Genomic DNA, 12,550 nt, shown 5'->3' with positions numbered 1-12,550 from the left:
TTTACTACATACTTCAAAATTACAAAGTATTTTCCAGTTTTAGAGGAATTTTAGCTTTCACAAAGGATTTCCCAGTCTATAAAGCATTTGGAGGGATTAGAGAACCTTTTCCAATCTCAAGGCCTTCAGGGCTTACAAAGTACCATATTTCATCAACTGTAAGATGTACTTTTCCCCCACATTCTATCATCACTAATGCATCTTACAAACAGTGATGTCTTTGAGTGATAAATACAAGGCTGACTCACTGGAAAAGATCCTGATGCTGGGAAAGATTGAGGACAAGAGGAGGAAGGGACGATAGAGGATGAGATGGTTGGATGGCATCACTGACTCAATGGACATAAGTTTGAGCTAGCTTTGGGAGATAGTGAAGGACAGGAGCGCTGCAGTCCATGGGGTCACAAAGAGTCCGACATTACTTAGAGACTGAACAACAGCAACAATTTATGTCATCTAGCTGAATCCTCCACACCACCCTGGGGGCTGTGTGTGCTCTGTGCCCTGAACAGGGCACACTCCAGTGGCTACTGTGCAGCCTGGCCCAGGTGGGACCACGGCTCCAGGCCCCAGGTGGCTCCAGGCTCCAGTGTTCTGTCAGTTCCCTTCTCCACCTCCTCCTTCATACCTAATCACACTGCTCACTGCTGTGTCCCCTGTCTGAAGTGGCGTTAGCCTCCCAGGGGGGTCTGTGTTGCATCCAGGTCTGCTGAGATTTTCTCAGCATTCTAAGATGCAGGTGGTGTTTCGATTTGGTGGTTCTGAGTTTTGGATCTGTGTCCACAAGATTTCTGAGGTGTGTTTGTTTCCTAGGGCTGCCTTCCCAGTGACCACCAGCAGCTGGGCAGCTTCAAACTACAGAGATTTGTTCTGTCCCAGTTCTGGAGGCTGGACTTCTGACATCCAGGTGCTGGCTGGGCTGGTTCCTTCTGTGGCTCTGAGGAAGGATCTGGTTCAGGGCCCCCCACCAGCTTCTCCTCGTTGCTGGAAATTCTTGTTCTCTGGCTTGTGGACCCATCACCCCAGTGCCTTTGGCTTCTCAGGGCTTCTCTTGGCTTCTCTCTGTGTCTCTGTGTTGTCCCAGTCCTTCTTTTCTTATAAGGACATAGGTCACTGGATTTGAGGTCACCTGAGTAATTCAAGATGAACTCATCCTTTTTTACTCTTTTTCTAAAATTAATTTTTAACTGAAGTATAGTGGATTTACAATGTTCTGTTAATTTCTGCTGACCAGAAAAGTGACTCTGCTGCTGCTAAGTCGCTTCAGTCGTGTCCGACTCTGTGCGACCCCAGAGATGGCAGCCCACCTGTCTCTGGGATTCTCCAGGCAAGAACACTGGAGTGGGTTGCCATTTCCTTCTCCAATGCATGAAAGTGAAAAGTGAAAGTGAAGTCGCTCAGTCGTGTCCGACTCTTAGCGACCCCATGGACTGCAGCCTACCAGGCTCCTCCATCCATGGGATTTTCCAGGCAGGAGTACTGGAGTGGGGTGCCACTGCCTTCTCCAGAAAAGTGACTCAGTTATACACATATATGCATTTTTTCTTTCCGGAATTTCTTTTCTTTCTTTTTCACCGCTCTGGGTCTGCACTGTGTGTGCAGGCTTTCTCTCTCTAGTTGTGGCGAGTAGGCCTCTCCTTGTGGTGGCTTCTCTTGTTGTGGAGCATGGAGTCTAGGGTGTCTGGGCTTCAGTAGTTGTGGGACACAGCCTTAGATGTTCTGCAGCATATGGGATCTTAGTTCCTGGACCAGGGATTGAACCCATGTCTCCTGAATATTGGCAGGCAGGTTCTTAGCCAGGGAAGTTTCCATATATACATTTTTAAAAATATTCTTTTCCATTATGGTTTATCCTAGGACATTGAGTACAGTTGCCTGTGCTCTATCTACAGTAAAACCTTGTTTATCCATCCTGTATATGATAGTTTGCATCTGCTAATGCCAGACTCCTAATCTGTGTCTCCCCCAACCTGATCCCCCTTGGCAACCACAAGTCTGTGCTATACATCTGTAACTCTGTTTCTGCTTTGTAAATAAGTTCATTTGTGTCATATTTTGATTTCACATATAAATGACATGTGGTATTTGTCTTATTCCACGTAGTGTGATGATCCATGTTTCCACAATTGGCACTATTTCATTCTTTATCATGATTGAGTAGTATTCCATTTGTATATATATACCACATTTTCTTTATCCTTCAGGATGAACTCATCTTAATCATATCTGCATAGAGGCTTTTCCCAAATAAGGGCCCTTTCACAGGTTTTGGGGGTTAAGATGTGTACATATCTTTTTTTGGTGAGGGGGAACCATTCAATCCACTATAGGAAGCCACGGCCCCTGGGTGCTGGAGCTTTGAAGCACGTGTCTACCTGTAGTTCTGTGGCTGCAGTCTTTGACCCAGTGGTTTTCAGACTTGAGCATGAGCTACAGGAGGCATTGTGAAAACTCAGTGCCCTGTCAGCAGGTCTAGGGTGGCCCAAGAGTTTGCCTCTCCGACCGGCTCTCCCAGTGGTGCTGATGCTGTGGCCTCTGGCCCCGCAGGTGCGGACGAAGGACGTGCTCTTTGAGAGCATCAGCCACCTGATCGACTACCACCTGCAGAATGGGCAGCCCATTGTAGCCGCTGAGAGTGAGCTGCACTTGCGAGGCGTCGTCAAGCGGGAGCCCTGAGCCAGGTGCGTCTGGCCCCAATGTGCCAGATTTTTCGCATCTTGAAAAATTGACATGGGTGCACATGCTGCACACTTCACCCATTTACAGGGCACAACTCAGTGGGTCTCTTCACAGAACTGTGCCCCCTTCCCCATCTAATTCCAGAACACTCCATCACCCCCAAAGGAAACCCTGTCCCCATCAGCACTCACTTCCTGAATTCTTATGGCAACTCTGTGTTTAACTGGTGGTAAAAATCCCTCAGAGAGGCAGTGTTTGGCCACCTGGGAGGTGGGCCCAGTAGGGCTGGGTCCAGCAGGGCTGGCATTTGAGGCAAGGCAGGTGGGTGAGAAGGTCCACCTGGGTCATCAGTTCTGGAGCCTCAGACGTCTTGAGTGGGGGAGGGACAGACAGGTCCCATGGTTCTAGGGCCTCTGGTGGGGGGTCTGGGGTGAGATGGGAGCCTGTCTAGGCTGGGAAGAGGCAGCTGAACTGCAGAGGGGTTGAGGTACCAGGGCAGTCTGTGGGAGGAGGCAGAGGCAGGCTCTGGAGCGGGGGTAGGGGGCAGGAAGCTGGGAGCTGGGGGCTCAGCTCGTGGAGGGAAACAGGCCGTGGAATTTCCCCAAAGGCTGAGAGGCCTTCTGGGCCAGGTTGGGCTGCTCTCTCGTCCCCATGACAACAGTCTCTTCCTGCCTCCTCCCTCTGTCAGCGCTGGCCTGCTCCCTGCCCCCAGCCAGGCCCAGCTGTAGGCAGAGACAGGGTTCCCAGCCTGGGGAAGGGCTCCAGGGATGGAGGTGGTCCTGCGGATCACCTGAAATGATGCAGTGCCATGGACTGTGTATGTGCACGTGCCAGGGTCCGACCTGTTTGCCTTCTACACCCTGAGTTGTTTGTGACCTGAGAAATAACACCGATGGCAGTAATAATCGCTGCCTATGCAGAAGTTGCTGTGTCCTGGCCCTATGCTCAGACCCTCCCACATCTGTACTAACTCCCACGCAACTCCCAACAGGCACTGTTAACAATGTTCTCATTTTGTGGAAGAAGCAGTGGCACAGAGAGGTTACCGGGCAAGACCATGGAGGAGCTGGGACTTGAACCCTGGCCCTCCACCTGAGGCTTGTCACTGGGTCACTTTGCTACCTTGTAACTGAGGTCTGTGACACCTGAACCCAGGTCTCCTGTTGCTGTCTCTGCTGACCCTTGACCTCTGCTTCACTTTCTTCCCCAGGTGATGGTTCTCAGCCTATGGCTTCTGTCCCTGCTCCCCAGATGCTCCTGTTGTGGCCTTAGGGGCCCCTCAGCCTTTCTCTGGACCCTGGTCAGGCCGGAACCGCCGCTGTCTCTCCTTCTTCACCTGGGTCTCAGGAGTCTTCCTTCTCTAGCTGGTCCTGGGGCTGGGATGGGTTACCCTGGCCAGGACACGGGGTGCATGACCCCTCTCTCTCACCCCTGCCTGCTGCCACCTTCACCTGGAGTGAAGATGTATGTACCAAAGACAGAACCTTTTCTCGCCTTTAAAGAAAATATATCGAAAAGCAGCCATCCGCCTTGGAGCCTGGCCCAGGTCCCCGATTAGCCAGGGGGCGCCATTTTCCTTCCTGGAGGGTCATCAGCTCACCTCCTGGGGAATGAAGGCTCCCAGCTCCCTGGCATGCAGACGGGCTCCCGTCTCCGCTGGGCTCAGATCTTCCACCTGAAAAATCGGAGCATAGTTGTCTTTTGAGGGTAGAATTGAAGCGCTGTGGGTCCTCAGGCCGGGGCAGATGAGGGTGTTGAAGTGGGTGAAAGCCTTGGGCTGATGGGGTCATCTGTCAGCTCCATGACCACTGACCCGGGAGGGGGTTGTTGTGAGGCCCCTCCCTCCCAGCTGTCAGCCTGGACTGGATGCTTGGAATCTGTTTGTAATTAAACGTGGGAATGACCGTGTGGCGCGTGAAACCTCCTGTGATCTACAAGGCCTCTCGGGGTGGGGACCCTCTCTGGGTAGATGTCATCTTGGGGCGGGGGTCCTCTAGAGGCAGGGGTCCTCTTGGGGCTGGGGTCCTCTCGGGGTAGGGGTCCTCTCTGTGTGGGTGTCATCTCAGAGCAGGGGTCCTCTCAGGGTTGGGGTCCTCTTGGGGTGGGGGCCCTTTTGGGGTCAGGGTCTCCTCAGGGTGGGGACCCTCCCTGGGTGGGTGTCATCTCATGGTGGGGGCCCTCTTGGGGTGGGGGTCCTCTAGAAGTGGGGGTCTGGGGTCCAGGGAAGCCAGGGCAGCACCAGATTTGGCCCCCCAGGGCTGGGGAGGAGAGAGCCAGGCCCTGGTGTGCCCCTGCTATGGGGAGAGAGTTGGGGGCAGAGTCCCCTGACATTTTGGGACCCTCGATTTTTTCCCAAGAGAAAGCACACACCAACTTCTCTGTTAAATATCCACCCCTCTCTTTGGAAACACCTGAATTTATCTCCCAAATGCTACAAACCTGTGGACTCGAGATACTCCAGGTATCTGGCAAAACACTGCTTGTTTTCTTCTCCAAATTGTTCCTGACTTGTCCTGAAGGATGGTCTGGCTTCTCAGTCTCCCAATGGTTCTCATCCTCATTTCTTGAGAAGCACCCAGTTCTCACTCTAGCCCCTTTATCCACCTGAAAGCACCTACTTCTACCACATGCCCAGCTTCCTGAGCTCACTCTGACTCTCTGCTCCTGACCTTTCCTCACATGATGTCTCCTGTCCAGGGAGACCCCCATCTCTCCCCAGGACCCTCCTCACAACCCTCCCACAAACATGGAACCTTCCCTCCCAAGGGGGTACCAGTCTCACCACTGGTTGGTGTTACATCTCTGCCCAGGTTCTGGGGAGGGGCTTTGCTTTCTTTGCTGTCAGCAGGCCCTGCTCCAGGCCTGGGGGGATCTGGTAAGGGTGTGGGGAAGTAAAAGTCACTCTGATCTGCCTGTAAGTAGGGTGGAAGCGATCATAAGGCAGAGCAAGATAGGGGACTCTGATGCCCTGTTTCTTACTTCAGAGATCTAGAGACAGAGCTACCAGTCTATCTGTCCATCCATCCACTCACCCATCCATCCATTCATCCTCCCATTCATCCATCCATCCATCCATCGTTCACACTCCCATTCATCCATCCATCCACCCATCATCCATTCATTCACTCTTCCATTCATCCATCATCCATTCATTCACTCTCCCATTCATTCATCCATCATCCATTTTTCCATCCATCCATTCACCCTCCCATCCATCCATCCATCTATCATCCATTCACCCATCCATCATCCATCTACTCATTCATCCGTTTATCCATCTGTTCATTCACCCACTTTTCCATCCATCGTTTATCAGTCCGTCCACCTAACCATCACATCCATCCCTCTAACCGCCCATTCATCATTCATTCCACTGATTGGTCCATGCACCCACACCCCCATCCTCATATATTTTAATCTTCCTTCATGACTTCCTCTTATTGACCAAGACCCCTGGTGGATATCCCCTGGTGGATAATGGAGATGCAACATTACCAAGACAGACCCACTCTTGTGGAGTTTGCCAAAACCCAATCATCAGCAGGTCACCACTAAGTGTATGATGACAGCTGTGGGAAGGAATGCACCTCGGAACTTGGGGGTCCCTAGAAATCTAAGTGGGTTTTTTTGTGGGGTTTCTGGAGGATGAGCAGGGATGCCCTGAATGAGGAGGAGAGATCTGGGCCGAAGGCATGGCGTGTCAAAGGCCCCAGGTGTGTAGAATACAGCTTTTTTGAGGGACAGAAGGATGGCCAGAGGTTGGAAGGGAGGTCAGACAGCAGTGGAGTCGGGGACACAGCTGGGTGCAGCCTGGTGCCAGGGAGAGCTGCCTGGGGCCTTTTAAGCACAGAGGTGGTAAGAGTCCCAAGTAGGAGTTGTGCTATGGGGACAAGATGGGGCCAAGAGACGGCTGGGAGAAGGCACTGGGTGGGGGGTGGGGGCTACTGAATAAACTCACTGCCTCCTCCCCAACCCAGCTGGGAGGACAGACCCCACCCCAGCGTGGCAAGGACATGTGGAGAGTGAAACCACAGTACCAGGTCAGCCTGTCAGCAGGACACCTGAGCCGGTCAGCTTGCTGTCCTGGGCCCCTGTGCTGGCGCGGACAGTGGAGGAAGGTGCCTCACTGTACTCGGCATTGCTCTTCCCACTGTAGCACTCACTCATCCTGGGCCACCACTTTCCTCCTGGGCTCCAAGCCCAGCAGGGGCGATGTACATTAATGGAATAACTTCTCAGAGTAACCGCGCTCCTCATGAAAGCTGAAGCTGGGGTTCCGTGAGCTCTGTCTGGCTGTGATATGGGGCAGGCAGGGCAGGCTTCCTGGAGGTGGCAGTGAGGTGATGCATTCATTGGTACCTGCCTACTTTGTCAGCCTATGTGGCCACACCAGCGCTGCCCCTAGAACAAACGGTAGCGGGCTGGATGTTTGTTAGGTGAGCAAAGTTGAGAAAAGCCTCTTGAGGGAGCCTCACTTCCCCCATCTGGACAATGGGACTCTGAGCCCCACCTCACTCCAAGGTCAGATGGAAGAGCTGGAGGGGCTCCACCCAACTCAAGCTCAGCCTGCCCCTGTCCCCCTCGTGCTGTTGAACCAGTGGCCACTCCAGACCAACCCTCATCCAGCTCCAGCGATGATGATCGGGACATGTCTGGAACATGGGTGGCTCCTGGGATATCATAATTTAATAAGGTCCAGGCATTCCCTGCTGTGTGTCGGTCCTGATAGGTTATCTTGCTGGACTGGGAACTGGTCAGTTGGCCTTGTGTTGCAGAGGGGAAACTGAGACTGGGAGCGAGGAAGCTGTGAGCAAGCAGGGGGCTGGGGCTGGCAGATCACAGGGTGGCCTGTGGGATCCTGAGGGATGCCCGTGGTTTTGGGGCTGGCATGCCTGGGTCTCCTGGTCTTGCCCTTGACAGTTTCCCCACCTGCGAAATGCATGGGGGACTATCCTCTCATCCCAAATCACATTTTTCCTGTTACATTTTGTCACGGGAACCATCAAGCCTACAGTTACTATTTACCTGTGTATTTCTGTCCTGGTGTCCTCTTGTCCTCCTCCTTCCCCCTGGGACACATCACAAAGTTGACAGCTGCATCCAAGCCACAGCACTCTCCCCAGCGTCCAGTAGGTGCTTAACAAACCTCTCTCCATGAAATAAAGGAGGAGCACCCTGGTCGGCTCCTTGGATGGCTGCACTGAGAGGACCGAGCGTCAGAGGCTAGTTCCGTATTTCTAGAAGGACACCTTCACCTTCTTCATCTGCAAACTGGAGACGGTCATGGACATATCCACTGGTGCTTGTGACAGTGAGTTGGGGCGAGAATGTTAAGAGCCTGGCACTGAGAAAGTGCCCAGTAATAAATTCAACTGCGGTTATTATTACTGTTATTCTTTTACTCGTCATCGTAAGTCTGGAAAGATGCTCACCAGGGAAAAGGCCCGCAGACGACCTGCGGCAGGAGCCTGGGGTTTCCAGGGGCGCCAGCCAAACGACCACCTGCCTCTCTCCCCGCTCAGTCCCCCGAGTCGCGGCGAGGCTCCCCTGTGTGGAGCCGCGGGGGGCGGGGGGCGCTGCGCAGACGGCGCAGACGGCCCCTGGCGGGCGAGGCGGGGGCGGAAGGCGGCCGTACTAGGAGGAATACGGCGGCGCGGCGGCCAGCTGGGCGGTTTCCCGCCGGTGAATGAGTCCGACTGCGCTGCCGCCGCCGCCCGACCGAGGCTGCGCCCGCGTCCCCGCGCCCCCAGCCCTCGCGCCGAGACCCCGGCGTGTCCGCGGGCCAGCCAGCTTCGGCCCCCGCCCCCGGGCAGGTGAGTTCGGGTCTCGCCACGCTCCGCGGGGGCTGCTAGGACCCCCTACGCGCACCCCAACCCCCGCCCCCGGCCGAGTCCCGCGGGGCGGGGGGGAGGGTGGAGAGGAGGGGAGGGGTCGGCTCGCCGCGCCTTCAGCCCCCAGACTCACCTCCTCTCCCTTCCCCAACCCCGGATACCCGGACCCTCAACCTGGGAGAAGCCACAGGTGGGTGGGAGCTTGAGGGGGGGCGGAGCTGGGACACCCAGGGGTGTCTTCTTTGTGCACTAAGAGCGGACCCCTTTAGAAAGCGCTTTTGAGATCCTCAATACAGGGGTCGGGGCAAGAGTGGAGCCGCTGTCCCCTGGGGGCTTCCCTGGAGACAGCGCCGCCCCCACCTCCCAGGCCCGGCTTCGGTGCTTGGAAGTTAAGCGCGATTCCTTCCGGGAGGGTAGACGAGGGGCGAGCCCACCCCGCCCCCGTGCTGGGCCGCAGCGCCTCGTCACCTCGCTGGCCCCCACAGGGCTCCCTAGGCAGGTGCCGCAAGCCCTGCTTCCAGCCCCCGGGTGCCGGGGGGCCTGCCGCTCCCGACCCCCGCTTCTCTTCCCAGGCTTCGCAGATCCCTTCTGGCTCCTGACTGCGCCCCAATGAAGAAAACCAACATGTGGTTCTTGGAGAGGTTTCGGGGATCGGGGGAGAATGGAGCTGCGGGGGGCGAGGGTGGGGACAAGGCCGCCAAGGGGCCCCTGTACAGCAACGTGCTCACGCCGGACAAGATCCCGGACTTCTTCATACCCCCCAAGCTGCCCGCCGGCCCCGCCGAGCCCGAAGCGCAGGCCGAGCTGGGGCCCTCGACCTCGGAGCAGAACCTGGCCTCCGCCGCGCCCCGCCGCGCCCCCCGGAGCCCCCGGCTGCCCGCCAAGCTGGCCGCCGAGAGCAAGAGCCTACTGAAGGCGGCCACCCGGCACGTGATCCAGATCGAGAGTGCGGAGGACTGGCCGGCCGAGGAGACTGCCACCAACGCCGACCCCCAGGCCCAGGGGGCGATGTCGCTGCCCTCGGTGCCCAAGGCCCAGACGTCCTACGGCTTTGCCACGCTGGCCGAGAGCCCCCACACGCGGCGCAAGGAGTCCCTGTTCCACAGCGAGCACGGGGCTCTGGCCCAGGTGGGCTCCCCAGGCACCCGGCGCCGTCGGGGGGGCGTCAAGGCCAACGGGGGGGACGGGGGGCCCAGGGAGGCCGGCGGCACCCTCATGAGTCCCGGCCGCTGCGTCAGCGGCGGGGAGAGCGACACGGGGTCCTCGGCCGAGTCCTCACCCTTCGGGTCCCCCCTGCTCTCGCGCTCCGTGTCGCTGCTCAAAGGCTTCGCCCAGGACAGCCAGGCCAAGGTGAGCCAGCTCAAGCACTCTGTGGGCCGCCATGGCTCCCTGTCGGCCGATGACAGCACGCCGGACACCAGCCCCGGGGCCCGGCGCCGCCTGCACCGCAGGGCCACCCCGGAGCCCGGCCCGGAGTCTGGTCCGGCTTCCCGCGCGGAGCACGCCGTGCGCATGGGCCCGCGGGGCAGCGTGCACCTGCTGGCCGAGTACGAGGCGGCCCAGGCCCGCCTGCGCGTGCGCCTGCTGGCAGCCGAGGGCCTTTATGACCGGATGTGCGACGCCCGCAGCATCAACTGCTGTGTGGGCCTGTGCCTTGTGCCGGGCAAGCTGCAAAAGCAGCGCAGCACCATCGTCAAGAACAGCCGCCACCCAGTGTTCAACGAGGACTTCTTCTTCGACGGCCTGGGTCCGGCCAGCGTGCGGAAGCTGGCTCTCAGGATCAAGGTGGTGAACAAGGGCAGCAGCCTCAAGCGGGACACGCTGCTCGGGGAAAAGGAGCTGCCCCTGACCTCCCTGCTGCCCTTCTTGTAGAGACCCCCTGCCTCCCTCGGGCCGCGGAGACCCCGCTCCCTCCCGGGTCCTGCAGGGGAGGCCACGGCCACGCCCCCTTCCGGACCCTGCAAGTGAGCCCTGTTGCTGCGGCCCCTTTTGGGGGTGTCCTGAGTCATGTTCTTTTCCAGGGGTTACTTGAGAGAGGGCTGCTGGGGAAAAGAAAGGGCCAGCTTGCCGGGCTGAGTCCCTCTATACCCCAAGTTTCATGCCCCCACCGCAGCTAGTCACTGATTCTGGAGTTCTGGAACCTGGGCTGGGAAGTAGCAGAGGCTGACCACAGACCCAGAGACTGCGGGTCCTGAGGACCAGGCAGGTCTTCTCTGCGGCACGAGTGTCCTCCTGCCCCAGGCCCGACGGACGCCCCCTAGAGAGGGGTGCCAGGCAGTGTGGGGCCCCATGGGGCTGTGGGAGGACCCCCTCCTGCCTTAGGCTGTCTCTGGGCAGCCCTCAGTCCTCCCAGGCTCCGGAGGTGAGAGCCGGTCAGAGGATGCCACCCGGTCTGAGAGCCACTTCCGGGCAAAGACAGGCAGCTGAGGAGGAAGTCCCAGAAGAAGAGGAGAATGATGGCTCTGCCCTCAAGTGGGACAGCCCTCCATCACCTTCTCTTATCCGGCCCTGCAGCCCTGCTGGACGTCCAGAGCCTTCAGCCTCTGGAAGGCTAGCTCAGATCGTGCCCAGAGAGCAGCACCAGCTGGTGGCCCCTACTCCTTTCTGTCTCCGACCCCTCCTGAGCATGGTCCTCAGCAGCCCAGGAAGTGCTGTTTAGGAGCAGACGGCTTCCGCTTTTACTCCACTGGTGTACATAGGTTCTGGCTAGGGTGGGTGGGCAAGGGGCGGCTGGGGAGACCTTGCTTGTGGCTTTTCATGCTGCTAACACAGCTGCATGGGCTTAACTGTCCTGTCAGTATGTGTATCCTCAACTGATTTTTGTGGCTCAGCCAAACAGAAATGACACACTCTTAAACAGGGCCTCCTGGGCTGCCTGCTGGGTGACGATGGACCAGGCCGGTTTGTGGGGATCCTGGGGTCCCCCTCCCAGTCCAGAAGTTGTCCCCCCCCTCCAGCTCTGGGTTTCCAAATTACCCTGGGGGAGGGGTGAAGGAGCCGGGGCTGGAGGGGAAGCACACATTCCTTTCTGCACACCTGGTGAGACATACTCATGCCCTTGAGCCCGAGACTGAAGGCCCCTGGCGCTGGGGTCCCTAGCTGCGCACCCTCTGGCCTCTGTCCTCCGCCTGCCCCTCAGGCTTTCTGGTCCTGGGGACCACCCAGGCCAGGCCTGTGGGCAGAGAAGGTGGACAGAAAGCCCCGCATGGACTTAGATGCTCAGACTTGCCGCCCCCTTCTCTGACCCCAACCGCTCCCACCCCCTGCTTTATCCCTGGGGACCCTCATTTTCTAGGCCCCCGCACTGTTTGATATCTCTGTGTTTGGAGTTGACTGTGGGTACATCTTGAAGACATCCTCCCCCAAGTGTTTGTTTATAAATGCTGTTTTTAGTGCAATAAAGGTGTTTTGGGGATGTGGGGGTGGAACTCTGCTGGCTTTGGTGTTTAATAACAAGAGAGGAATTTTGCCTTGAATTCCAGGGAGGGTGGCAGAAACCTTCAAGATCCGTAAAGGCCTCCCCACCCTTTCATACCCAATGGGGCTCTCCTGCTCGTGGGGGCGGCACAGAAGCAGGACTGCAGCAGGCAATGTTCCCAGGGACCCTCATGCCCTGTTATAAGGACACCTGCATGCAGGCAGCGCTCTCACCCCCTGAGGCCATGAACGTCCCCCTCACAGGTGCAGAGACTAGCCGTCTGGTTGCCCACCCGAGACAGTCTGGCCACACCCTCAGCCTAGACGTGAACCCGTACCCTCCCTGCAACCACAGGCAAGAGAGATGCCAGGGCTGCCCCTTCTGTGCTCTGTCCACTTGGGGACAGAGGGCAGCTAGGGAGGCTCCAAGCCATTCACGTCTGTGCCTTCCCACATCTTGTTCTCTCTGCCTGGAATGCCTCCTACCCCCACGCCCCACCCCCACTCACCTGCTTTCAGACTCTAGTTGACGTGGCACCTCCTCCAGGAAGCCTCTCTCTGCTGTGTTTCCCTTCCCATCTCAGCTCATAGGCCATTTGAGGTCCTGTCTGTCCCCAACTCCA

At 57.5% G+C, this 12,550-nt stretch overlaps 2 protein-coding genes across 3 annotated transcripts in view; both read left to right on the top strand.

The window, feature by feature from the left end:
• SHC2 (SHC adaptor protein 2) overlaps positions 1 to 8,050 on the top strand; it is a 33,673-nt gene extending 25,623 nt beyond the window's left edge. Inside the window, exons 12-13 of one of the 2 annotated variants that reach the window (XM_070374225.1) lie at positions 2,548 to 2,681; positions 7,845 to 8,050. In XM_070374225.1, the coding sequence (XP_070230326.1) occupies positions 2,548 to 2,676 (129 nt within the window). In that variant the 3' untranslated portion in view covers positions 2,677 to 2,681; positions 7,845 to 8,050. Of the gene's footprint in view, positions 1 to 2,547; positions 2,682 to 3,889; positions 4,613 to 7,844 lie in introns of those variants that run through there. The other variant, XM_070374224.1, reaches the window with a different exon arrangement.
• A 1,063-nt stretch (positions 8,051 to 9,113) lies between these two features.
• On the top strand, positions 9,114 to 11,196 carry C2CD4C (C2 calcium dependent domain containing 4C). The gene has a single exon (XM_070374856.1). It carries the CDS (start codon positions 9,120 to 9,122, stop codon positions 10,380 to 10,382), a length of 1,263 nt encoding a protein of 420 aa, XP_070230957.1. The 5' UTR covers positions 9,114 to 9,119; the 3' UTR covers positions 10,383 to 11,196.
• Positions 11,197 to 12,550: the final 1,354 nt, after the last annotated feature.

This window comes from Bos mutus, chromosome 7 (genome assembly GCF_027580195.1).
Source record: "Bos mutus isolate GX-2022 chromosome 7, NWIPB_WYAK_1.1, whole genome shotgun sequence".
NCBI lineage: Eukaryota > Metazoa > Chordata > Mammalia > Artiodactyla > Bovidae > Bos > Bos mutus.
Note: the sequence above shows the minus strand (reverse complement) of the source record. Positions and strands in the feature narration are given on the sequence as shown.

Coding starts and splice junctions, on each gene's coding strand:
- C2CD4C (XM_070374856.1), top strand. CDS start 9,120: ATGAAGAAAACCAACATGTGGTTCTTGGAGAGGTTTCGGGGATCGGGG.